Source organism: Leptonotus elevatus, chromosome 11 (genome assembly GCF_054856555.1).
Source record: "Leptonotus elevatus isolate MCC_2025b chromosome 11, RoL_Lele_1.0, whole genome shotgun sequence".
Classification (NCBI taxonomy): domain Eukaryota; kingdom Metazoa; phylum Chordata; class Actinopteri; order Syngnathiformes; family Syngnathidae; genus Leptonotus; species Leptonotus elevatus.
The window spans coordinates 13,187,339-13,214,361 of record NC_141249.1 but is presented as its reverse complement, the minus strand read 5'-3'; the positions used below and the strand labels follow the sequence as shown (position 1 = coordinate 13,214,361).

General features: G+C 39.6%; 2 protein-coding genes across 7 annotated transcripts in view; both read right to left on the bottom strand.

Annotated features, from left to right (window-relative positions):
* Positions 1-1,396: 1,396 nt before the first annotated feature.
* On the bottom strand, positions 1,397-14,557 carry rnf11b (ring finger protein 11b). 4 transcript variants are annotated; one of them, XR_015096494.1, is made up of 5 exons: positions 13,964-14,557; positions 6,847-7,016; positions 4,827-5,657; positions 4,624-4,751; positions 1,397-2,471 (listed from the first exon to the last, which is right to left on the bottom strand). XR_015096494.1 is itself a non-coding variant. In XM_086089417.1 (3 exons), exons 1-3 carry the CDS (start codon positions 14,084-14,086, stop codon positions 5,486-5,488), a joined length of 465 nt encoding a protein of 154 aa, XP_085945543.1. In that variant the 5' UTR covers positions 14,087-14,557; the 3' UTR covers positions 1,397-5,485. The 4 variants fall into 4 exon arrangements, 1 of the variants encoding a protein (XP_085945543.1); XR_015096492.1 differs by having other exon boundaries at positions 4,624-5,657; XR_015096493.1 differs by having other exon boundaries at positions 1,397-4,751.
* A 756-nt stretch (positions 14,558-15,313) lies between these two features.
* The window catches only part of ttc39a (tetratricopeptide repeat domain 39A), a 23,523-nt gene continuing 11,813 nt past the window's right edge, over positions 15,314-27,023 (bottom strand). For 2 of the 3 annotated variants that reach the window (XM_086088208.1, XM_086088206.1), the window contains 16 exons: positions 24,933-25,064; positions 23,012-23,052; positions 22,860-22,927; positions 22,722-22,786; positions 22,540-22,639; positions 22,305-22,370; positions 21,931-22,039; positions 21,770-21,837; positions 21,643-21,702; positions 21,031-21,192; positions 20,787-20,878; positions 19,569-19,689; positions 19,116-19,227; positions 18,886-19,000; positions 18,670-18,786; positions 15,314-17,157 (listed from right to left, as the gene is read on the bottom strand). In XM_086088208.1, coding sequence (XP_085944334.1) covers positions 17,043-17,157; positions 18,670-18,786; positions 18,886-19,000; positions 19,116-19,227; positions 19,569-19,689; positions 20,787-20,878; positions 21,031-21,192; positions 21,643-21,702; positions 21,770-21,837; positions 21,931-22,039; positions 22,305-22,370; positions 22,540-22,639; positions 22,722-22,786; positions 22,860-22,927; positions 23,012-23,052; positions 24,933-25,064 — 1,543 coding nt within the window. In that variant the 3' untranslated portion in view covers positions 15,314-17,042. Of the gene's footprint in view, positions 17,158-18,669; positions 18,787-18,885; positions 19,001-19,115; positions 19,228-19,568; positions 19,690-20,786; positions 20,879-21,030; positions 21,193-21,642; positions 21,703-21,769; positions 21,838-21,930; positions 22,040-22,304; positions 22,371-22,539; positions 22,640-22,721; positions 22,787-22,859; positions 23,053-24,932; positions 25,065-27,023 lie in introns of all 3 variants that reach the window. The other variant, XM_086088205.1, reaches the window with a different exon arrangement.

The following is a 27,023-nucleotide window of genomic DNA, read 5'->3' as shown; positions in this document are numbered from 1 at the left end:
ATGTTTATTGTGGTACACATCATATCACCAAACAGTGCAGTGCCTACCGGTCACTTAAAAAAAAAAAGGCAGACTTACTGATTACAATTTTGACGAACACCTGTGATGTTAATTAGAAATCACATCTTGGTTTTACATGTCACCTTGGTCAAATTATTTTCCATCTTTTGTAAGTGTGCCACCATTACTTTTGTCAATTTAAAGTAATACAAGACTTATGAAAAGCTAACCAGCTATTCTGTAAAAATTGTTAATTTAAACTCTTCCCTGAAGAAATTGTCAATTTATGTTGAGCGATTATGATTTCATAGCACTTTTTATGAATATTTTCGCATTAAGTCAGTATCTGCCATTTTGGACAGTCACGTGATCATCGTGACGTGACGCGTGCGTAAAACACGTATATATGACATGGTCGCTAATGACGACAGACACTCACAAACTCCCATTCAAGTGAACGACGGCAGCTGTCGTTTACGCACGGGTGACGTCATCACGGTCACGTGACCAGGATAATGGCGTTGTATACGGTATGTATTTTATTTTGATACTTAATCGGTTTAAAAGAAAATGCAGGGATTAAGATGCCAGAGATATTTGCACTTTTATTCTTTATACACAATATTATATTAATATTGCCTAATCCAATAAGGGAAATTAGTTATTAGTGGTGTGTTCTTTTAAGTTATTTCTGTGATCACTATGGGTTTTTCTTCCATTTTGTCTAGGTGTTTTTTTTTTTTTAAACTAATAACTCATGGACAATGTCAAGTAAAACTGGCAACTTTCCTTTTGAAAACATTTGAGGACAGATGTGCAAGTTAAAATAAAATAGGTTATTTTAATATCAAACCTAGCCTGAAACTGTATTTTGCCTTCGTGTCGTCCTCATACAATCCATGACATAATTAAATACTAATTTATGCAAATAAGCAAACATTTTGTATGAAAGATGAATACAATTTTAGGGAAAACTCTTAAATAAATGTAACAGATATTACAGGACTTGGGTTAATGTAAATGCTCGGTGGTCCGAATTAAATAAAGAAGCCAGCCAGCCATATGTGAATCCTCATAACACTACATATTGTGCTCACCCCTGGCATGAAGCGCTCTCAATCAAATCTTCAACTTCTCTACACTATGACAAGTGGTGATAGTAATATGACACCATTAGTTCCACTTAGCAGTCATATGGTTCTCCAATAAGAAACAATATCAAGTCACAATGACTCACATTCAGATTCCACATTCAAAATGATGACCACCATTTTGCTTGGTCTTTCTCACCACTTGAATATACTATTTACGGTACCTCTTTGCTTCAACACAGACAGATGGACACCCCCCCCCCCCCCCCCCAGGTGTTGATTAAATAAAAGTGAAAATAAGTAGCTTCTTTTCAGTTGCAGTGTCTATTTATTTGTCGTCTATAGCTCTGCATATTCATGTATATGCTCACATACAAGGAAATATCTAACAAGGATCCTTACACAAACATAAAACACACATCACCCATTCACATGAGCAAACAGAGATGACAGGGAGTTTGAACAGTTTGGGGTTTTTACAAAACTCCACCCACAATCAACACGTTGTGCCAGTGAACTCGGGCTTTTTAAATAAATTAATGTAGTGAGTGAGGCAACCACATGTACAGCTTCATTCATTGTCAGTGAAACATCCGGCCAACACAGTGCGCGCCCATGAGTCATTTTGTGGTCAAATACGAGCAGCACAGCTCAAGTTAGTTTGTCTTTAAATGATCTGCAAGCGTTTAAATTGTTCCACTTTTACCGGGATTGCAGTTTGAGAGCAGTTGTTACATGGCACATTCAGAGACAATACTGTGAAAAAAAGTTGTTTGTGGTTTTCGCAATCCCTTCATGACCGCAAACAGTAGAACTGGAATCTCCCTCAGAAGAGCGCAGATCTCCACATTTTGGAGATTTGTGTGTGTGTGTGTGTGTCTCCTTTTCCACTGCACGGCACGTACTCAGCACAACTCTACTTGCTATTTCTATTGGCAAAAGCAGATAATAGCAGATACAAATAGCAAAAATCCACGAGTAATTGATACTCCTTAAATAGGATTTTAATTGCCTATTATTGCCAAAAGATGGGCACAAAGCACCACTTATGTAAAAAAAAAAAAAAAAAAAAACGAATTTCCCTCCTTGACATCAAGATGCCACCGAATGGCACAGCACATAGGTGAGTTTTTCAGCAAATAGATGAAGTTTAAAAATAAAATCAGCGAACAGGCAAATTTATGAATGCCAAACCGCAAACGTGCCGACATTCATTGTACCTGCATAACATATGAGTAAAATTATACTGGTGGTAACGGATAAAAAATGTCCAACATAAAAAAAATTTTTTTTATGTCCCTTAGCTTTCGATGCCAATCCAGTTTGCTGCAGCGGTTCATTTTCTTGCTGCCCTCAGTCTCCACGTGAATAATCTCTTCGCTTGAAAGTAAACACAGGAGACACTTGTTCAAAATAGTTTTTAATTATTTATTAGTTACTTAGAATTTTAATTTGACTATTTTTTTTCCAGTTAGTTTTAATTAGTTTTTAGAGCAAGTTTGTTAGTTTTTATTAATGTTTATTTTGTTGGAAATGCTTCCTTCAGTTTATTATATTTTTTTTAAATATGGAGTATTTGTTGAGCGCAACAACAAAAAGGTCACTAATTATTGTGTGATAAGGTAAACAACCATTCCTAAACGGATGTTCGATCTTCCTTCTGTATGGACAGACAGCAATACCAAAATACATTCAAAATGAGCCCCAAAAGCTCATGTACAGTATAATGGTGAAAAACTTTCATCTTGAGTTATTGACAAAGATGAAAAACAGACATTTTCACTATACTGTAAATATTGTTACTTCTATACACATAAGATGTGTATAAGAATTTTGTTGTTATTAGCTTGCTCGTCTCATTATGACTGTTGTATTCAATGCAGCGTCGTTTTCAGTTTCCTGTTGCACTACTCAGAAGTGGAAAAGGGACTTCCCCAAAATGAAGCGAGCCAAGCTGGTGCAGTGCATCAGAAAAGTGACAAAGTGGTGTCAAAATTCCTTCGATGGGTTAGGCAGCATGGTGACTGCACCAAAACTGATATTTTTTTTTTCATGGCAATTAATTTAGTGTTTTACGGTCAACAGTATTCGTCCTATCTGCTGATGTCCAAGTGACTCGTGTGAAAACAACAAAGCTAATATTTGTCAACTGTGAGCCTGTGAATCGTCGTAAGACTCTTTTGTGATTGAGGGCTATATAAATAAATTTGACTTGACTAATGTGCACAGTACTGCACTTGTATTTGCACATCCATTACCTTGCCATTTGCAACAGTGCTTGATAAGATCCAGCTCAAGACCTGAACCTCGCATTGGATACCAAATAGTGACCGAAATCCAACCCCAATGCTACAAATGTTTGTTATGTTTGTTGTGTTTTTGCCAATTTAAGCCAACCTACTTCCTTGCTTCTTTCCCCTCAAAGCATTTGAACAACCTAAGGCCATGATACTTACGACGAAGAACATACAACATGACGTCTGTGCAAAAACTCGAAGCGAGGACTTTTGAAAGGATCGGTACATTATCATAAATGTTAAGACAAAAAGAAGTGAAACATTTGTGCTTTCGAAAGCCTCTTTCACGCAGAGATTCTGTCAAATCGGTGGGCCCTATAAAGTAGATTTGGCGTGTAGCCATCCACCCGTGCCTTTCACACAGAACCCTCTATATAAAGTGTTTTTTTGTACTTTTATTCATTTACTTTGACAGCTTTGTCCTCACTAGCAAGACTACTCAGTGCACTAGTAGAATGGCTAAGGCGCATTAGTAGAGAATGAGACTGTTACCAATCCATCCATTATCTGAACCTCTTACCCTCGTGAGGGTCACTGGCATGCTGGACCCTTTCCCAGCTGTCTTCAGGCAGTAGGCGAGGTACACCCTGAACTGGACACCAGCCAATCGCAGGGCACGCACAGACGATGAACCAGTCACAATCACATCTAGGGACACTATATAAGGTTTAATTAACCTACCATGCATGTTTTTGGTATAAGGGAGGAAACCCACGCAGGCACGGGGAGAACATGCAAACTCCACACAGGATGGCCGGAGCCCGGAATGTAACTCGCAACCTTCTGAACTGTGAGGCAGATGTGCTAACCTGTCATTCACCATGCCACTGACTGTTTTCCTACCAGCAAAACTATTTACTTTAATTATTTACTATTTCACTCTAAGTGCCACTTTTGGCCTGCTAATACACAAACGTTACTAGTTCAGCACTACTATGCCCAATTAGTAGAATAGGCACAATTGAAACAAATGTTACTAAAGACACACAGTCATTTGACTAGTATGCCCTAGCTGTTCTACTAGTGCTCTGGATTGTCTTAATAGAAAAGACGAAGCGCGTGCTACATTTCACCCTGCGAATTTGCTGGCTTGCCAGAGTGTAAAGTTTAACCAGCTGCTGACTCACCCTTTGTGTTTAAAGTCCCGTCGCTAACATCCAATTACCCAAATACGTAAAACCGAATGCCCACTTCATTGACATGTCTCCCTTTGGCGAGTTCTGTCTGAAAGATACCTGCAGATGAACGCCGGTTCTACTGTTTTGCCTCCGAAGCTGCCAGAAAGGCGGCATGAACGTGTCCAAGGGGCGGAGTGGGGTGTTATGGAAATGGAGGCCTCGGCTTGACTTACACGTCACATTTCCTTTTGCCATGTGGGAGAATCAAACAAAGCCCTTTACAAAAAAAAAAAAAACACCATCAAGTTGACATTTCTCACCGGCGATCAAGACTGAGACCGTCTGTTGTAATCTAATCACATATCTGCGCGGCTGGCAGCTCGGAGCGGCGGCTGTAAATCTCGAAGACTGCTACTTCTTCTACCTCCTTTTGGCAAGGATCCGAGGCAATCTGAGGAAAAACAGCATGGTGGGCAGATGGGCCATCTTGTGTGCCGTCACAGTCCACATCAAAGATACACTACTCCCAAAAAGTTTGGGATACCGGCCTTTGAAATTTCACGGTGAACCTAAAATGCATTACAACCTTTACAGGTGAACCATATTTGTCCTTCAACTTTTTGTGAGAAGTATAAGTATGCGAGAGTAAGAGTGTCTCCGTGACCTTCCCCCCCCAGATGTCTACTTCTTTCACTTTCCCAAGCACAATCCTGACCAGCAGGCCCACTCGTGTACTCTTGCTTCCATCTTTACTAATCCTGGATATGTCCACGAGTGTGCAGTCTTTGTATGCGTGTTTGTGTCAAAGCGTGGTCCATATGTATGTGTGTGAGTGTGAGTGTGAGTGTGAGTGTGAGTGTGTGTGAGTGTGTGTGTGTGTGTGTGTGTGTGTGTGTGTGTGTGTGTGTGTGTGTGTGTGTGTGTGTGTGTGTGTGTGTGTGTGTGTGTGCGCGCGCAGTCGGACATGTGCGAGTGTGTGTCAGTTGGTCTCGTAGGAGGAAAGCAACGCGGCGTCCACCGGCTCCATGCAGGACGGGCAGGTGAAGGACCTCATGAGCCAGTCATCGATGCAGTCCATGTGGTAGATGTGCATGCAGGGCAGGAACCTGATGGGGTCCCCGTACACAAAGTCCATCATGCAGATGACGCACCTGTGGACCCAAACGCACACATTTGACTATTTCCCTGACAATTGACCCAACTGCTAAAAATGAAAATCCACAACATAGTGAGACTATAAAAAAAAACTTTTTTAAAACAGTTTTACATGCTTTAAACACATGTATAACACTTGGTAAAAGTACTTTAAAACACAGAAAACTGCAAGTATAAAATATATAGAAAATACTATACATATAATTATAGTGTCTGTTTTATATGTGCCTTTAAGAGGTGAGGTAGCGTGTGACTACAGACGTCCAGAGCTGGACTGGCACACAGACACACAGACACACAGACACACAGACACACAGACACACACACACACACACACACACACACACACACACACACACACACACACACACACACACACACACACACACACACACACACACACACACACACACACACACACACACACACACACACACACACACACAAAAATCGGGCCCAGCCCAACATGTAGTTCTGTCACTGATTTTTACTGATGATATTTCAGTTTGCAATCTATATTAATTGATTAACGGACAGGTCCCTCTAAATTGTTGGCCAGTCTCTTGGGGTAAAGTGGAGGAAAATAACAATTAAAAAAGCACTGCATCGGCCCCAAAAGAGGACGGACGGCCCACCGGGCATCTGTTCTGTATGCCAGATGGCCAGTCCAGCCCTGCAGACGCCACAAGACAGAAGCAAAACACTTAAAACGAGAACGCTCAATAAACCCCATGCATCTAGCTAGCATGTACACAATTATGACCTCATGTTACATAAACTTCTGTATTCAGTAGTCAAACTATTTACACAAGCAAACCAACCGCCACATTAGGCTAACCAGTAGTATTAGTCAGCAGCATACTAGCCTGAATAACTGATGTGACATTACACAAAGGCAAACAAATCACCAGCACTTTACAAAAACAGCATTAAGTCAAACTTACCTTTCGGCACGCAGTACACACAGCAATCAATGTTAGGGAAGACCGCCAAATTGTAACAGCAAAGTAAGACTACATCGACTATTATTAGTAGCTGCATCAGGAGCGAAGCAAAAACATGCTTTGACTTTACTGCATTCAAGTGCTGCCAAGATTGCACCAGATGGCTCTGTTGTTTCGTATTACAAATTCCTTAAAAAAAAAAAAAAAAATCTTAAAATCAGACCAGAGTTTCACCACTTACTCTCGAATCTTTTTCTCAGATCCGTCCCGCCCGGGGTCGAAAACGCCCCTCGGAAGGTGCTGGATCAGTCCGATGCGCTGGGCGATGCGGACCTGCTCCTCTTCCGTCAGCTGGGTGGCTAGTCGGGCCTGGCTAGGTGTCGGGTGGTAGATGGGAACGTGAATCTGCTCCTGCACACAGACGAAGAGAAGATGGTTTCAGTCAACAGCAAAAAAGAAAAAAAAACTGCATCTAATGTTTATTTGGGCATAAGAATGCAGCATGTTCCCGGCAGTAGATGGGGATGTTTCCCCACAACAGCTAGCTAGTTTGGTACAACCTGTGTTAGTGAAAGAAAAAACAAGAGCAGCCGGTCACAGAATTTACTTGAATCTGACTGAAGTAACAATAAATGAAAGGTTATGAAAATTAACCAATGAAAATAAGACATTGCTTTTGAGTTGTGGTTCAACAAAATCATTAACAGTCTTGGACAAAAATAACTGTACCCTTAACCTAATATAATGTTGCCCAATTTTTTGAGGCACTGCAATCAAACAATTTTTGTAACTTTCAATGAGACTTGTGCACCTCTCAGGAGATGTTTTGGCCCACTCTTCACAAGCACACTGCTCCAGTTGTCTCAGGTTTGAATCGTGCTTTCTCTCTTAGCTCCTTCTACAGTTGTCCAATAGGAATTAGATCAGGGCTCATAGAAAACCACTTCAGAAAAGTCTAATGTTTTGCTCTTACCCATTTTTGGGTCATGCAAACTACCTCAATAGCCTTTATGTACACTACAACAAAATTAAATATTGAACGAAATTTCCAATTGTAATTATTTGTATGACTCGTTCAAATCAGGGTTAAATAGTAGTTAACACAGCATAGTAGTTAGTGTATCTGTCTCACTTTCTGAATATTTGGGTTTGAGTTGATGCGCCATAATGTCTGTGGCATTTTAGAGACTTTCAAAATAAGCTGCGTGTTTAAAGGATAATAAAAAAAAAATACTTTTCAGGAACCCTTGGAAACCCTGCATTCACTGTAAATTACTACTTTGAGGTGACATGGTGTTAGTGACATGCGTTTCAGTATGGAATTGTATGAGTCAGTCATATTTGAAAGCAACTAAAGGGCACAACTTGAAATAGCGATGACTGCAGATGTGGCAAAAATAAATAACAATCCTCAGTAAAAAAAAAAAAAGTCTTTAATTTACTTGGAGATTCATTTTCTGTGCAGTCTGAATAATACATTTGTATGGGGGCAGTAACACGAGCGAGCACCAAGAGTGGCCATGAGTCAGCAAAACTGGCTGGCAGGCAAGGCCGAACAGCTCCTTCTTTCACCCATGCCAACAAACAGGGATAAAAGCGACATCCACAAATCCTGGGAGGGGGTAGCTAGCTGCCACACTGTTTGTGTGTGTGTGTGTGTGTGTCAACTGTGCCATTGGTCAGCAGTCTAATTGTTATCATAGGCCTCCCTCTCTTCTCTCAAATATGGTGCGTCAGCTGGGTCGCGACACTATTCGTTACGTAACTTGGGCTCAACCGGGAGCACACGGTAGGCGCGGGTACGGACGGATGAGCGGGTTTAGCGAATTGGCCGGGGAGGAAAAGGCGAGTAGCGGCGAGTTGAGCCTGCACGGAGACCTTGAGTCTTCAGCCAGGCTGGGCTGCTGGATGAAGCGCAAAAGCATCAGACGGTGTCAGCTTGCCAGGCCTTGTAGCAGGAAGTAGACAAAAATCAGCTTAAAATGCTGAGAATGACATTTTAGGATGCAGTGACCCCTCCATTCATTTTTTAACCTGACCGTATGTCCAAACATTTTAGGCATGACTGGCAAATGGGAGTCCAGACAGGAAGCTAAATAAAAACGAATATTGCAATTCCTCAGGGGAAATGCAGTCACGCGACCAGCACGCGAACACTGAAGTCATGAATATTTCCGCTGTAACAATTTGGCCTTAGATTGTTTACACAGACAAAACCCGCATATAACGTCATCTAAAAGGCAGCCGGAGCACCTGTGGCAAGTAACGCCACAAACATAAACCACTGAGAGGGTCTTCAATTTTGGGCTACCGAGTAACAAAATCTCTAGACAACACCTGTACATGCGACAGACGTCCCACATCATCACACCACCCAACAACAATGGGAAGATAAGGACACAGGTTTCCATCCCAGGATGTGTTTGCTGATAACAGCAGCGGCTGATGACTCATGCTTTGTGTGTATGCACATTACATTATCAAGCTGGTGAAGCAGGAAGAGGATGACCTAATGGATAAAGCCAGTCGTACGCCCAGCAACACAGCTGAACTGCACAAAATGCTCAAAATTCCGATTTTGGAAATGCTTGGGAGTTTCTCCCAAAATAAATTGAAGCAGTTTATTTCTCAACGAGGATCTGAGGAAAAGATTGCTTAAAATTATTTAAGGTTGGCAGCTGATGCAAAATTTTAGCATTGCTATTTTTTCCTGATTTGAGTGGTCATGTAGCAACCACATACTTGACTAATGAGTTACAAATTTACGCCACAACAGCGCTAAAATGAAATCTGCTCATTTTCCAAGCCTTTCGCCATTTAAAGGCTATTGGATGCAAACAACCGATTGCATCATGTCAAATTTGAACCATGTGGGAACTTAAGGTGTTGGTTGTTTGGAAGCACATTCCTCAGGTCAAAACTAAAAGTTTCTAACATGCCGATGTATTTGGGAATATTCAGCGCAATTTACTGTATTTGTCTTCCACCGGGATCCTGTACTGTTTTATGGGGAAGAATGTGAAAATAATCATGCAGAATTAAAATCACTACTCACTTTTTGGAAAAATACTCACAACAAGGTTCTGAAAAGTCAGTAAATAAATGTCACCAAGTTGGCAACACTGATTGCCCTTTTGTCAACTAGCTCCTCTGTTTGCAGATATGTTTGTTCATGTGAACAGTGCATGGACGTTTGTATAACGGAAGCCACATAAAAACGTTTACACTGATTTATTTATTTATTTCTTTTAATCGCCATGACCCACTCACTGCCTTACTGCAGACCATTTCAACATCAAATGGAAAAAATGTTTCAGTCTATGCATGTAGCACAAAACGATGCCTTTAATTATGAAGCCATTGTGCTGAGTCACTGTTTTTTTTTATGGCTGACGGGTCCTCGTACGTAATCCTTGGCACTTAGCTAACTTAAATGCCCTTGGCAGTTAATGTAGGCCGTGTTAACAAATTAGGTTTAAAGGGCATTATACTGGGATAGTAAAAACACAAGTTCAACTGCATATAGGGAAGGAGCATGCATGCCATGTAAGTGTTGCTTCAGCTATGTTCTTATTCTCATATATAAGAAGATTCTGTTACCAAAATAAATTTAAGTCAAGATTTTTTTTTATTTTTTTTTTTACCTGTCATCCCTGGAGTTTTGTACAAGGTGCATTGCAGTTCACACGAATACAAACAACTTTATCTCCCGTCATCTGCTCTCAGAGAGTCAGCATTTTTCTCACTAGCTGCTTTCCAAATCACAAGAAATGATAGACTTAAGTCAGTCAAACACATAGTCAACATGAAAACTCAGATAAGCGGTGCAGCTATTCTCTGACACGAACCACGCTCTCGACTGAGCACTTGACATCATTATAAAGCAGACGCTAAATATTTCGCTTGCCTAAGTGGTCAGAGCCCATCCTATCCACTTAGCCTGGCTGGTTCCCACAAGAGAGGAAGTTTTAAACGCAGCTGCTCTTTATTCCCAAGAATTGGCAAATTCCAAAGAACTTTCTTGTGTTTGTTCAGGAAACTTAGTGAGAAGCACCAGACGCCCGCCCCCTTTGATGCATTGCTGACTGTGTGGATTTTTGTAAGACAAGGCCTAACAGGTGCAATCATCACAGAAAACCATAACAGAGAAAACAAGAGTACGTTTACAAACGAACGAGTGTGGTTTTACGAGTATAATACCAGTTAGCTGTGGGAGGTAGAACCAGATCCATAACTCGAGTAACACCCACCACCCTCACAAAAAAATAATTTTCTATATTAACAGTTTAAATCGTAACTACACCATTTGATTTTGAAGAGAGAAAAAAAGCGCAGTGGGCCATCATGAAAATTGACACAGGAAGGCCAAAGCCAGATTCAAACAGGCAGACGTGCTAACCACATAATGCTTCCTGATTTCATCTATTTTCCGGATATTAAAAATAAATACATTTTTATGTACTCTGACACACACTATTCACTTCCTGAAATTGCAATTTTTTGAATGTTTGTCATTCTTTTCAACGCCTGACCTGTCCAAAATTGCCTCCTGAGGGAATAAACCAACAATGAAACAGAGCCGCACACTTGAGGCCGGGAATATTTCTGGCACTAAAATGAGTCAATTCCGGATAACACGGGGAAGAGTCATCTGACTCACAGTGCAGGAATCTGTGTATGTTGGGGTTTTGGCCAAATGATACAAGGAATCACAAAAAATAGTTTAACTCATTCACTGCCATTGACGACTATAGATTCATGTGAACTATTTCTATTAGCTAAAATTTTTTTTTTTTTAAATTTTTTATGAAAACCTGGAAAACATTTTTTATTGTACATTTATAACAGACATAAAATTTGTGATTAATCGTGAGTCAACTATTGAAGTCATGCCATTAATTACAAATACAAATTTTAATCGTCTGACGGCCCTTGTTTTTAATTAAAAAAAATTAAGGGCGTCAGGCGATTATTTTTTAATTTTTTTTAAATTAATCACATGACTTCAATAGTTAACTAATGATTAATCACACATTTTATATCTGTTCTGAATGTACAATAAAAAAATCTAGGTTTTCATACTCTTGTTAGCAAAAGTGGAAAAAAATGTTAAACTAATAGAAATAGTTCTAATGAATTTTTGACGTCTATAGCCGTCAATGGCAGTGAATGAGTTAAGAATCTTAGAATTGTTGGCATTATTATTATTATTTTTTTTATTAGTGGACCAGGTCCAGAAATTGCTGTCTATATTACAGCATAAAAATATATTTCTGTCATTCATCACTACATTAGGCAGGGTTAACTAACTTTTCACTTAGACTTAGTAGCAGAATCTCTTTGTATATGAGGTTCTTGACAGCAGCGTGTTATGCTGAAGTGTGCAAGCACGCCAAAAATGTGTGCCGTGTTCTCAGCTTGGGGAAGGTTGTGCTTACTGTGGCCTACTGAGGGCCATTTGGGGGGGTTGGATCAGGCTGCTATGAAAGAGCCCTTTATAAATGTAGCTTTTAACTAGTTAGTTAAGCCTCTTGTGAAATTCTATCAGTGTAAACGAAGTGCACCGACACCACCGGCCTGCAAAAACTTGGTCAGACAGACCCCTTCCAGACAGCTAAATGTCCATATTTCTACGTTACGCACCCACTGGCCATTTCATTAGGTACACCGGTACCTGCATATCTCAGAAGTCTACCTTTACAAAGACTATAATGCTATTCGATCGAGAGGAATTAATCAGCCGATTAATCATTAATCTATATCTAATTTTGCCAAAAATAGGCATCGGCCTCAAAAGATCCATATCGGTTGGGTCCAAGTCTGAATGGCTGTTTGGTTACATAAAACCTGCGATTGACTGGCGACCAGTCCAGGGTGTCAGCTGGGCTAGTTCCAGCTCGATTGTGACCTTAATGAAGACAAGTGATACAGGAAACGGATGGGTTCATTTAATTACTCTTAGAAGTCTTACAAGCTATGCTGAGGTCACGCATGACGACAGTTTAAACTCCAAGTTTAGTTTGACATATAATATTAAAATAATAACAGGCATATGTTAATTAAATTGATCATTTCTCAACATATTTCCTTGACACTATTGTCTTGCATGCTACACAGGGAATCCCTTCTCTGATTGGCTGACTGACAACTTTCAGTTAACAAATATCCACTAAAATAACCACTAATAAGCTTGTACGAGCCTCGACTTAAATGGCTCAAATAGATTTATTTATTTTTACCGTAAGAAGAGCCGTATGGCAAATAAAACAGGCCATGTAATTTAATAATCTTTTTGTGTTTGTTTACTTGTTAGGAAGGATTTTAGAGGCATCTGAACTCTAAAGAGCTTATTCCATCCCCCCCCCCCCCCCCCCTGAAAATTCCATAAAGACGGCAGCCACCTGTCACAGTTACTTACTGAGTCCTTTACAGCAGTAATAGTGGAAGTATAGGGGTGTAAAGAAATCCTATTTAAAACCGAAAATTGGTTTTAATAGTGCATCGCAAACAAAGTAATGAATCCTTACTTCCATTTTCCATCCACTTGTTATGCGCTTCATGCATCAAGATATGTATCGAACCATCCATGCAGAGATGCAGACCCCATGTATTCTAATTTCAAGAGGAAGCCAACCCAAGCATTTCCTATAAAATAATATGTAGTATGTGCCAACGAAATTTCATATATAAACTGCAATGTTTTTATCCGTCTCTGTGGGCAGCCATTTTGCCACTTGCTGGCGACTGAAAATGACATCACGGTTGCTCAGCGCTTCGGTAACAACTAATCACGGCTCATCTGTTTACTAACTCTGGTCATGTGATGTTGGCAAACTGAGCCGTGATCGCTTGTTACCTGAGCCTTGAGAAACGGTGATGTCATTTTGAGTCGACAGCAAGTGGCACAATGGCCCTGAGGTGGATTTTTTAAATGCGTGCATTTTGCTGCTTTATTCGCATTCCACAATAATAGTGAGAATACTGCATTTAGAGTAGTGGGACTGCATAGATCATATTAAAATATATTTTTTTGTTTAACTACCCCTCTTAAAGTAGTGTATTTCATATTAATACATTTGATATGGTCCATTGCATTATAGATGTATGTATTGCTAGTGTTTACAAAAATACATGGCAAGAGGACAGTGGAAACATAATATTAAATCACAATATTAGAATACTTTTCAATATCGTTCAGACCTAAATCTATGGTGGATTACTGTATTCATAAATGGCAGACAGAACGCTGGGTTAATACAAAGCGGATTAACAACAAAGGGACGATGGCGAACCTGTCAACAGCTGAACTCCAGCCCCCTTTTACGACGGTACACCAGGTTGTCTCTTTAGAAAGTTACCTGGTAAGGGGGCGGCGGCTCCAGGTCGGGGTCGGCGCCTTCTCCGTAGCTGGCCCGGTCCGACTGGGATTCGTGGAGCAACGACATGTCGTCCGAAGTTGGCGACTTGAGACAGTTGCCCATTTTCGACCGAACTCCTTCCCTCTGTCTCGTTCGCTTTCTCTCGACGTCTCTTACGTAACACAGCGAATATTTCACAGGCCACCTTTTCCACTGTTTTTCTTTTTTATCTAGCGACGGCGGCGTGATTCCGACAAGCACGAACGGATGACGTCTGTCCTCCTCTCCCAGACGACGGGAGGGCTGCCGTGGGCTCAACAACACAACATCCCTCGAGCTAGCCGCTAGCCACACAAAGAGCTAACTCGCACCGATTAGCTAGCTGGAACAGTCGCTCTTGGGTTAAAAATAGACGCCAAACAGGCTCTTGTAATCCATGGAGGGAAGTCAAGTGAAGAAAGGCCCGACATTACTCATTTCAACTAATAGTAGTTCCTCCCGGAAACCCTCACTCGACTGTGAGGGACTTTCCAGTTTTCAGTCGCTCTCGACATCGACAAAAAGATGGGTGCTGTAGCAACACTAAGCACCGCCTACCGTAATATTTGCCAATCGGCGGCCGAGTACGTCCACGCAGCATTTGTTCGCAGCCAATCGGAGCGATCACAATGTAACTCTCTGTAAACATAAACAAGAGCTAGGAATCGTTACATTCGCTGTACATATGTGCGATTTGGCAGCATTGCCATTTTGTGTTTTAATAAGTTAGTATTCTATTCAATGAGATTTTACAAATGAGTAATAAGGTAAACATGACTAATAGAATGCAGGTAGCAGTTTTTTGGGGAAAACAATGTAATGTAATATATAAACAAAATAAATTGACTGATTTTGGTGTGCTTGATCTTGCATCCTTCAATTTTTTCTGTATGAGGCCCTCAGAGGAAAATGTTTGGACATGGTCTGGTTTAGGCCAATTAAAACCTCTAATATTATTGCATGAATAACGCCTTTTTTTAAACAAAAGAACAGAAATGAACAAAAACCTTACAATAAAACACACACCACAAATATGGAGAAAAACAGTGGTTCTCAAACTAAGGTCCCTAGACCACTGGGCATCCAGCAACTGTAGCATGGGGTGTCTGAAATATAGTTTGCAATAAACTATGTCATAGCGTTCACTCGTAAAAAAAAATGGTTATCATAAAATACTACAACTACTACTATAGTAAATTACCAACTTTTTCTACAAAATAGGCACATTTTTACTTCATTTAGGGGCATTGGTTAGGGGTCCCTGGACACAAAAAGTTTGAGAACCTCTGGCATAAAAGACAACACATTGGATATTTTTTTTTTTTTAAATGAGATCCTTCTCCGAGTTTCATTTTAAATTACAATAAAAACATTCAGTATATACAGGAATGTCATTATGCTCAGTGGTAGTCTTGCCCATTCTCATTTGCTAAATGCAAATATCACAATGCCACAAAGTTTCATGTTAAATTGTCCAGGTGGAAATTGATGGAACATGCAACATAATACAGTATGCATATTAGAAAATAAAATACAAGTTGTTATTGGAATATTAAGACACATGAGGAAAAAAAAAAGTGACCCCTCATCACCATCATGAACACCAAAACATGACAACATTTAACATGAATGAAATGAGAAGTTGAACTTGAAACATCATCTTCATTTTCTCACTTTTCAATCATGTTGCTCGGGCCCGGCCCATCAAGTCATTCAAACACATTTTCTCTCCTTTCACTAGATGCACTGTATTTTGTTCAGATACATCATTATTGTTTGACACTGCTTCTGAATACCATTCAAGCCCTTCTACAGGAGGTTGTCGTGGCTGATAGAGGAAGACAGCGGGTTGAGGTTCACACTGTAGCGCTTGTCGTTTCTTTGCCAAAGATGCAACAGGCGGACAAACACACGGTCCCCTCACTGCTGCGAGTGAATGGCCTGTTTGTTCAAGCTCGAGTGCTGCTGGAGTCGATCCCACTGATGTGGGGGACTGAAGAAAAAGAGGAGGCTGCTTTTCTAAAAGACACACGGTCATCTGTACTTTTACAACAGGCACATTTCAATAAAAGGTGCCATTTACAGTATATATATAAAGTCTACTGTGGATTCTGGAGTAAGGATGACAATAATCATCTACCATGTATTGTAAAGATTGGCTAAATAACTCAGTCTTGCCTGGTCAGGAGTTTTATGAATGACCCCCTTACAGGTAACTAATTAAATTGATGTTGTCGTGGTAGCTTTAGTCCTAAACTACAGGTGCATCTACATCAATTATTTTATTATTATTATTATTATTAAAGGTTCATTTTAGCAGCTCAATTCAGAAGTGAAATTAATTATCTAGATTCATTAAACACATAGCAAAATGCTTTTCAGAAAGTCAATTGCTACCAAAAATCTACATTAAAATCCTTGTGATCGTTTCCACATGGTGCATTTGGAGCTTTTGTTAGCTGTAAGTTATGGTTTAGACGTGTATAGTCGAAGTACCCGTGAGTATATTAAAAGGATTCTGAAAACGAAGCCACATGGTAGGAGTCAAAGCAGAGTACCAGAAATGAGAAGATGGTGATTGGAATGCAATTAGAAGCAGAACTGAACCTTTTTTTTTTTAAGATGCACCTGTTTACATGTATTTTTCTTCCACCTCAACCCTGCATAGACCAACATTTTAGTATCAGCAAGCTTTACACAGTCCCCCCCCCAAAAAAGCTTTGCTACTTTAGTGTGTAGTCATTTGAGGCACATGCCTGGACTTGCCTCAACTTCCACTTGATTGAAGCAGTGAAGGTCAGCCAGTGCACGTGTCCCACGCTTGATGATCGCCATCAGTGCCACGTGGGCACGCCATCAGCGGCGGATGCCAGTAAAGAAGACAAACACGCAAAGGAAAATAAAAAAAGATCACCCATCGCCCCAAAAAAAAAACACTTCCTGACAAAGAGACCGTTCCAACCCTGTGACGGGGCTGCTAAAGACGAGTGGAGGGAGAATGCAGACGTCGAATCTAAGCTCTCGAATGCCATCTTCGCTCTTATGGGCTTGAGGGCACGTAGACTCCATTTTCTCTCGCGCCCTTGGCTTTGTGCAGTGCGGCTTGAATACGGAATTGAGTCCGAGATTCCATGGAGTAGTTTTTGTAATTGTGCCTAGAAAAAAACAAAACAATGTTAAGTTAGTAAATCGCACTGAGGAAAATTGTCACAAAATGGCAGCATAGCACTTTTTCTATGAGACAAAGCTACTAAATATACATGAGAATGCAAATATATGATAAGTAGGAGTAAATAAGAATACGTTTTGATTCTTCCTACTCGTTTTGAAATGTGGACAATTTTACTCTATTTTTATTAGGGATTTTCAATACCACTTTTTTCAGACCAATACTAATAGAAAAGTAAAAACTCTTGAGTAGTCACTGATGCCAAGTACAGATACCACAAATACTTTTTATGCATAAAAAATGAAATAAAAAACATTTTTAAAGAAAGACCTACGTACTGTATCTCATTTCCCTTAAAACTGCATTAAATAATGGCAATTTCTAATTTCTAGTTCTCGATCGCAAAATGGCCACAGTAACAACAACAACTTGCCCAACCCTAATTTGATTCTCTTTTAATGTTGTGTGTTTTGGTGACCTTGTATAATTCTCACATGTTCTAACTAAATTATTCAATCAGCCAACATAGTTGCAAAATTTGTTCAGTAAATATTACTTTGGCCGAGCACATTTTCTCCCCGTTTTTTAAAATTCTTTTTTGTTGCAATTTAAATAAAGTTTTAAATTTAGTTTAAAAAAAAGGTGGGTTTAGTAAATATATGTCTTCGTTCTGGCTGCTCAGCATCAACAAGTTGGCAATAATAATTTAAAAAAGGACATAATGTACTCAATCATAATCATAATCTCTACACAATCATCATCTTGTGACTGAATAAGCAATTTAATTTTTTTTTTTTTTTTAAAGATTTGATAATCTGAAGTTGATGCCTTTTCACACTTTTATGACTATTAACTCATTTGTTCCCCAAAACATATAAATACGTTCTATTTTAAATGTTTTAAGTGTCCCAAAGACGCATTTATATGTTTTTTAATGTTTTATTTTATTTTATGCTAGAGCATACGTTGATGCAGCCTCTCAACTGCAAAGAACGGTTGAAGAAATGGTAGTCATTACACAAACGGCCAGCAGGTGGGAGCAGAGCAAAAGAGATCAACCAGGACCATGTTGAAATAAAGCTTACTCACATTTCTAAATAGATTTGTGAATAATGATGAAACTTAGCTATATTCTAATGTCAATTGCTGCAAAACAGATAGAAAAAAAAAGTATCCTGATTAAAGAAGAAACTCTAATCTTTCTTTTGGTAGGTTCTGTGGGCCTTGCAAAATCAGTCAAAATCCAGTAAAACAGCCGGGAGCGAAGGGGATTGCTTCAGTGAAAATGGCTGGGAGTGAATGAGTTCATAACATTAAGATTAGCAGTTAACACTGTACGTAAGATTTCATGATAGCGAAAGTTCAATCCGAGTTATTCCCCTGAATGGATTTTGTTTGAAGTTAAGAGGTTCCAATCTACAGGAGTAAGTCAAAAAAATCGAGGATTTATTACCCATTGAAGCCGGACTGAAATGTGTAAGAGTTGACTGTCACTTACTTTGCTGCTTCTAGTAGTTTTACAGCTTCATCATTGCGACCTTGTTCCAGACATAACAAGCTGTGCTCGAGCAACGCGTTAGGAACTAGGTAGTGGTCATACTTGATCTGGGTTTCACTGCGGAAGGGATGGGTGTGAATTATATTTAAACAGAGAGAGAGAAAGAGAGAGAGCATCTTCATATGATGCACGCGTCTGCGTCTGTGTGATGCTTACTTGCAGAGAACGAGAGTAAAGTAGTGTTCGGCCTCATCGTGATGTCCCAGGTGCTTGAGACACAGCCCCTTCAGCAAGCTCAGCAGACACTGGTCGTCAAACGAGAACTCGGACCCTGGCGGGGGAAAAAAAATGATTGCGAAACTAAGAAGGAACATCCTAGTTTAATGTAACGGAATCACAAACAATTAAAAGTGCAAATTCATCCTCGTCTCTAGGATTCTTCGTACTTTCCATGCTTTCAAGTTTCTCCTGCGCCTCGTCCAGCGTCTTCAGCATGTTTTCAGTCAGCTCTTTCTGCTTGCCGATGATCGTATAGCCGTTCCAAATGTACATCATCTCCTGGACAAGAAGTGGAGCCAATTTCTGTCAACACTCAATTCTGCAAGTACTCAACACGCCCGGTCAGCAGGTCATTTGATTGGCAGTGGCTATAAAAAGTCTACACATCCCTCTTCAAATGGCAGGTTTTATGTTCCACCAATAACGTAACCTAAAAATTGTACAATGCAATTTTAGGAATAAAGCTTTACAAGAGGGGAAGTAAAGAATAAAAGATACAGTACTGTTATTGTAAAAGTGAAAGAAACCCAAATTCATTTGACTGATAAAGAAATGTGTCTAAATGTATTTACTAAAATTGTCAAATGAAGGCTGCTTTTATGTTCAAGTGCAGCACTGACCAGCGGGGGGACAGGAAGAGGAATGGGTTTTTCTGTGAGGTAGCGACGAGCTTTCCTGATGGCAAACTTCTCCGTGGGTAAAGACTTGCCAGCAATTTTCTGCTTCAGTCCTTGCACCTGCCTGAAATATACATCATACATGAATATATAAAACACCTCATAATCTGCTCATCTTTATTCAATATGATTAAATATTAGTGATAGACCAATCAGTTTTTTTCAAGGCCGATACTGATACTGATACCGATTATTAGAAGGCAATGAGGCTGAAAACTGATATTATTTTGCGGTAAAATAAAAAATATTAGCATCAAAATAAAAATAAAAAATAAGAAAGTTTGTTAATACAACTTTTTTAATTGTCAACATGTTTGATGTTTTTCTTTTAATTTAAACATGCAGCAAATAGACGGCTTTCCCTTAAAATTCTAACAAAACAGTCAATACTTTTCTACAGTAAATGGTTTCCCCAAATTTTAACATAACTGAAATGTTAAACTTTCACTTATAATAGTTTTAATTTGAACAAAAGTAAAAAGCAGCATCTGTTATGAAATAAAGTGAACATTTAAATAAATACATACACAATTAAAAAGTGACACGAAATTGACCTCTTCAGCTGGTATCTCAGCTGGTGTTTGCGAACGTAGCAAATTTTAGGTTCTCGTCAGAGTTCGTCAAAGGTTTCAAAGGATGTTCGCAAACAGTGAAAATTTGTCAGAGCATGTTCAAACTTTCGTTGGGACAAGGAAAGCTTAAGTTTAAGACAAGTAAAAACTGCCTGTGAATATCTTTGCAACATTTTACGAACCCTGAAGAAAACACAAAATTCGCAAACGTTTACCGCTCAGAGAGATATCAGTTTTACCGGCCTTCATATTTGTAAAAATAGCTGATGCTGATATTCGTAAAAATATTAGCTATCGGCACGGATAATCGTCCCGGAAGATAATAATAAGAAGTCTATCCTTATTGAATATCCAACTGAATGATTTTGACAAATAATCTACTTCAACCTACTTCAATTTGAGACGTTCACTTAGCTACTGAACTTGCAGTCTTTTAAGCGTTCCCTTTGACAACTTCGCAAAAATCTACCAAACGTGACGTGGCGTGAACGCGAATGAGTAAGGTATAAGTCAGACGACAACAACTATATCCCAATTAATGATCACCGTTTCACTTGCTATGAGAAAAATGTAAAAACACTTTGATGACCTGAACAGAGCGTGCGCAGTCTCCCCGAAGGTTAGACAATCATCCTCCGTCAGCATGCTGAGGTAGGCTGCTTTCATATACGCATAGGTTGCCTGAGGGAGGAGAAGAATGGTTACTGCTGCAATCTCACATCAAGACGGAAGCAAAAAGAAGAATATACTAGCAGGGGCTTGCTTCCTCAGCAATGATAGAATTCCGTTTTTTGGGTGTGTTTCTGATTTCTATTTAGATTTTGACAGCCCACCTTGGACCAGGAGTTCTCCTTGCTGAGCAGGTCAGCGTAAAAGTAGGCCATCTTCCAGTGCCGCTGATATGTGAAACACCACATCAACTCCCAGTAGCACATGTGATGGAACTGTTTCCACTGCTGCTGAGCCTCGCAGCACTCCTCAAACCGCTTGATAGCCTGAGAGAGACACACGCATGAACATCACTGTGTTTTGTTTGTGTTGCGTTCAGGGTTCAACTTGAACGTTGATAACGATCCCCCGCAAATCCATTTCGTTGTACTTTCATCATTGCAAAATCACCATGGCAATCGAGCTTTGTTACTTTGTGTAAGTAAGTCTTTATCAAATGCAACAGTAGTGGAACGTCCGAAACCAAATGACGTAAAATTGGTACAATTTGGTGTTCAATCAAAAATGAATGGAAACATTTCAAACCAGCATTAATATGAGCTCAGTGAATCCAGTGAATCAAGAATCCTGTAATATTACCTGCAATCATTTAGACATATATTTTCACAATTTTTTTAAACCTGGCCACGCCCATCTACCTGTTTTAAAATGTTTATTTGGTCCTTGAGCAGAAAGTCACAACGGGGTCAATTCTTAACTATTTTCGGTTCACTTACAGCATCAAGATTGCCTTTGATCTCCTCGATTCGACCAGCGAAGAACAAGAAGATCGATCCCTACGGGATAAACAACCCTATTTTTAGGCATGTGACACAAAAGACAACACAACACAGCTTAACACACCTTTGGATATTTCTCGAGATACGGCTGCAGCAGTTTTTCTGCGTCTTCAACGTCTCCTTCTCCAGTGCCTGCAGGTCACACAACATGTGCAATGTCAACAAAATAAAAAAATAAAATAAAAAGATTTGCTGCCAGGTGTATCCACGTGTGTGTTTACTCGCCTAGTATAAAGCTCATGAAGGTGTGATAACAGAGCAGCAGCATGTTACATAAGAATGACCTGAATGTGCTTTCTGCACAGCCCTCCTGAAGCTGCTGGAGACCAAACTCCTGCATACAAATCACACACAATGTGAAGCACAATTACTTTTGCATTGTTTTATGGACAGTAAGCATGGAAAGATGAGTAGGGTCTGCGTATCAGAGCACCCCTTTTACAGTTATTAATAATAAGACAGTTGATTTCAAAATGAGAAAAGAAAACCTACAAAAGTGGGGTTTTTTTTATTCTGGGTAAGAATAAGTTAACTATACCTTCAAAACTCTTCAGACATTTGTCGTCTGAAATCTTTTAAGGCATGTCTAGGGAACTCACTTTATTACCCGAGAAGCCCACAAACTCCAACAGCTTGAGCATCCGTGTGGGCAACATGGAGATCATCTGCAGAAGGAAGAGCAGCAAAGCAAACGAAAAGCTCAGATTGTTACTTTGTCAGCAGTTATAAATGACAATTTTTGCATCAGAGCGCGCACGTGTACTCAGTGTTCAAATTTGCCATAGTGTTTGTCCAGTATGTTTGCATTTAACACTTTTTTTTTAACTCTCTTACAAGATTAAAGGCTCCAACCCCCAACTTGACTCCGCCCTCAAAATGACAATGATTGTTGCCGTGGTTGTACGCCGTGGACTCGAGCACTCTCTGGAGCTCTCTGTGGTTAAGATGAGACAGGAAAGTAAATTAGTGCCGAAAATGACATTTGCCAGAGCGACGAGGACGGTTCAGACACTCACTTGTACGTCTGGTAGCTATTCCTCACTTTGATTCCTCCTTTGATGAAACTGATCATATTTTCATCCTGAGGAAAGGCAGTCGAAAGATGACACAATGCAGTAATATCACCATCAGTTGGAGGAGGGTTCTTTACTGACCTGAAGGAAGGTGAGCGCTGCCCTCTGCAGGAGGCATTCAGCATAGCAGACTTCTGCATGAATCTCAACTGTGGGGAAAATGGGATTTTTGCTATGGTCAGTTACAGCTCTCTCTCTCTCACACACGCGCACGCACGCACACACACACAAACCTTCTGTGTATCCCTTGGAGAAGCTTGACTTCTTGCGGTGCCTGATAAGCAAAACAAAAAAAGTTTCATTTTCGGCCCTACACTTCTGTCCTTATCTGGTTGTATTTCCGCTTCACACTGAGCAACACGGTTGAATGCAAATTACTATTTATCGCGTAGCGTGCAGGGTTCTGCAACTGCCACTTTTTGCTGCAATATGAAATTTGCATCATGTGTACAGCGTCACAACATTGCAGCTGTAACAAAATAAAAAAATGTCATGTTGCATCAACTTGAGCTTTGGAAACGAGCCACATTCACTCGCCCATGTTTTATTAAAACACAGCTAAAGCAGCCAGGGCAATTCGCGTCTTTCCAAGCCATGTTGTTTGTGGTTCAATCAAAAAATAATACAGTAAAAAAAAAAAAAAAGCAGTATTGTTACATGAGAGAAGAAAGAACCGTGTAAATTACAATAATCTCTTATAACTCTTACAGTGTATGGTGTGCACCATGCACTATAATGGATTATGTTGTGGTTAACTCATTCACTGCCATTGACGTCTATAGACGTAAAAAATTCATTTGAACTATTTCTATTAGTGTAAATTTTATTTCCACTTTTGTTAACAAGAGTATGAAAACCTAAAAAAAAAATATATTGCACATTTAGAACAGATATAAAATTTGTGATTAATCGTGAGTTAACTAGTGAAGTCATGCGATTAATTACGAAAAAATTTAATCGCCTGCGCTCCTCATTTTTAATAATCTTTTCTTTTTTCAAAAAAAAAGTATTTATTTTTTATTTCTAATAATCTTTTCTTTTTAAAAAAGAAAAATAAAATATAAAAAATTTGGGGCGTCAGGCGATTAATTATTATTATTATTTTTATAAATTGTAATTTATCCCATGACTTCACTAGTTAACTCACCATTAATCACAAATGTTATATCTGTTCTAAATGTACAATAAAAACAATTCTAGGTTTTCATACTCTTGTTAACAAAAGTGGGAAAAAAATTTAAACTAATAGAAATAGTTCAAATGAATTTTTGACGTCTATAGCCGTCAATGGCAGTGAATGAGTTAATTGTAATCTCTTCTCCTTGACATTTTTATCGTGACGAATGACTTCTGAAACACATTAAACACTTTACCAGTTACTCTTCTATTCATGAATTCATGACTAGCTATTAACTCAAGATTCTGAACTGCAGTTGGATGAAATTGACTTTCCAATGCACAGTAAGAACCTAGTGTGGGGTGGGGGCTTACACCTTTGATGGCAGGTCAGTTTGGAGTGTTGGGTGCAACTTTTTCCAAACAGTGTTTTTGTGAGAGCCAGTTGTGAGACTCTTAAGACATAAAGTTAACGTCTAGATTATGTCAGCATGTTATAATCATATCATTTTAGAAAATGAAGTACTTACTGTCTTCTGTATTTAATGTATCTCAACAGCAATGGAGCAGTGCTACTTACGATCAGCAGATGGTGCCAAGGTAATATTTTTGGTTTCAAATACAGGATGTATTTCATACACATGTGAACAAACCCATAAATGGGTTATTTTCAAGGTTTCACTATACCAGCAACCATTTTGTTTTTTGTTTTTTAAATGTCCTATATTTAAGCGCAGTGCAAATGTTTACATTTTATACTAGTTGACAATAATATTAAATATAGGCTACTTCTGAGAAATAAAATCTCTGCTTCTCATTTGATGACCATTTAGGCCAACTACGCTACAGCATTTTAATGTAGGTCATGATGGTGTTTGTTTTTTAAACATTCTTAATTTACAAGTGACAACTTAGATAACTAAATGATTTTACTTTTGACTACGTCAACGCTGTTTGTAGTTAGCCACTGTGTGTACAGTAAATGCCAAAATGAACTGTTTGGCAACTGGCCTTCATCATGCAAAGGCAACGTCTCACCGCTGGCAAATAGCTTGGGCATCCTTCATGGTGTTTCCTGCCTCCAAAATGTGTTGGGGTTCAAAGGTCATCATGGCCTGCATTTCTAGGAAGGTGGCGTAGGTCAGGGCATGATACATGCTGTCTTTGATTCTGTGGAAGTAAAATGAAAGTGAATGACCAGGCAGGGGGGGAAAGATTAAGTGAATATTAAAGCCATTCGTCTGACGTGTGTGCGCACGTGTGAGACTGGTTAACGCCACACCCCCAACACAAACACACAAAAAAACTTGCCCATCTATTTATAACTGCAGGCTGCTGGTCTGTCAATGTCACACCCGGGAATGAACAACTTTACCCGCACAAGCTTAAGAGTGCTTGACGTCATCGCAGTTCTACTTGTTGTTCCAGTTGTAAACCATTACGGAATGATGATTACGGAGACAAGAATGTACTCAAACAAAAAAAAGGTACAAAAGAAACCTAAGGACAATGTTGTGCTATGTACACAGAAAATGATCTCCAGCCAAACATACCTACTGAGCTACGGAAGTGTGTGCAGTTGTTTATCACCGATACTTGCATAGACATGTTTTTGATAGCCACATCAGGCATCTTCAATTCAAAAGAAAATATCTTTAGGCCTAGGACTACACTATAATTCAGTCCCATATTTTTTGTCCTCACCAACTATCAAAATAAAAACATACAATTATATACTTCAATACTACAGCAATATGGATTGTTGATTTTCGCATTAAACTGGAAAAACTAACAGAGCATGTCTTAAATTTATGTTAATTCTGCATAAAAAGTGCTTTTGAACAAATAATAATTCCTTCCCAAAATAATTGCCCAAAGTCATGTTTTTCAGAAAACAAAAAACTGACCAGACACTGATTATATTAAATTGATAAAAATTGTATTTTCAGGGATAGAATTAAATGATCCGTTTAACTAAGGATGCAGCCAATTTGAGCATAGGTGGCTAGGATCATGAGGCAATGTTTATGTATTTACTTATTTGTCAAAATATGACTTAGGCTATTATTTTAATAGGGTATGACCTAGCCTGGCAAGCCACACACACTTTCTTGAAAGAGAAAGTGGGTCTGGACAGGCGTCCATAGACAACGATTTGGCTCCGGCCGAGCCAATCAAATTTGTCTATTTGTGTGACGTCGTCTTCGTGAGCAACGTCACTCTTCACTCTTCAAGTTTTTCCCGCAACAACGACATACAGTAAGTCATTCACTACTGTTTCTCTTTGGCTGGATGTTGGATTTTTACTCCATCTCCGAAAAAAGACATCAACGAGTCGCTTTTCTGATGTCACTCCGCTCTTCGCTCATTGGTTCATTCCACTCTCTGTTAACTCAGGTTTGCCCCGCCTCAGAAATGCGACTGATAGGACGGTTGACCCACTGATCTGAATCGGTTATATGCCACGGAGGAGGCGGGACTTCAGACTTCCTGGATTTCACACGTCAGCTTTGTTTCCGTTTCCTGTTTGCGACGTCGCAGTTCTTGCGCTTCCGCCTTCGTGCCCCTCAGTTGTGCGTTCCTGTCGACGGGTGCGAGTGTGAAGTCTGTCTGTCTCAGTTATCCGAAGCATTTTAGAGAGTTGAGATGTTGGGGGACGCAGGGTTGGGGGTGCGAGTGTTGGAACGCGGCCATCAGTGGCCGGAAACGACACTGATGTGTGAAACCCGGAAGTCGGAAGTCCGTGGCATCTACCGCATATATGACTGGATAGCCGATAGCCCATACACGCCCGTGCAAGCTGTTGAAGTCACAGGGCGGCCATCATGCTCCTCCCATCGCGCGAGCAGACTGCTGTATAAAATATACAGTATACGTACAGATTAGACATATACAGCTCATAGGCAGTTAGTATATGGATGGGGTTGGGGGAGTTGTGGCGGTTTGGTCACTATTTTTTAGTAAGTAAGTAAAAAAATTATAATAATAAGTGGATGATATGTGCTGCTTTTAAATGTTCATCCTGAAGTTTATTCCAACCAGTCACTTATACCGACACCACAAAATGTGAAACAAGGAGGTTAATCAGAATTAAGCTAAAAATAAAAATAAAAAAAGGAGAGGGGAGGG

What these genes read in the sequence shown, in the direction of transcription:
- rnf11b (XM_086089417.1), bottom strand. Translation starts at nt 14,086, where the DNA reads ATGGGCAACTGTCTCAAGTCGCCAACTTCGGACGACATGTCGTTGCTC. An exon ending in AGCCGCCGCCCCCTTACCAG is followed by an intron (nt 7,017 to 13,963) that starts GTAACTTTCTAA and finishes GTCTGTGTGCAG; the next exon opens with GAGCAGATTCACGTTCCCAT. An exon ending in TCTGAGAAAAAGATTCGAGA is followed by an intron (nt 5,658 to 6,846) that starts GTAAGTGGTGAA and finishes TTGGGTCCACAG; the next exon opens with GTGCGTCATCTGCATGATGG.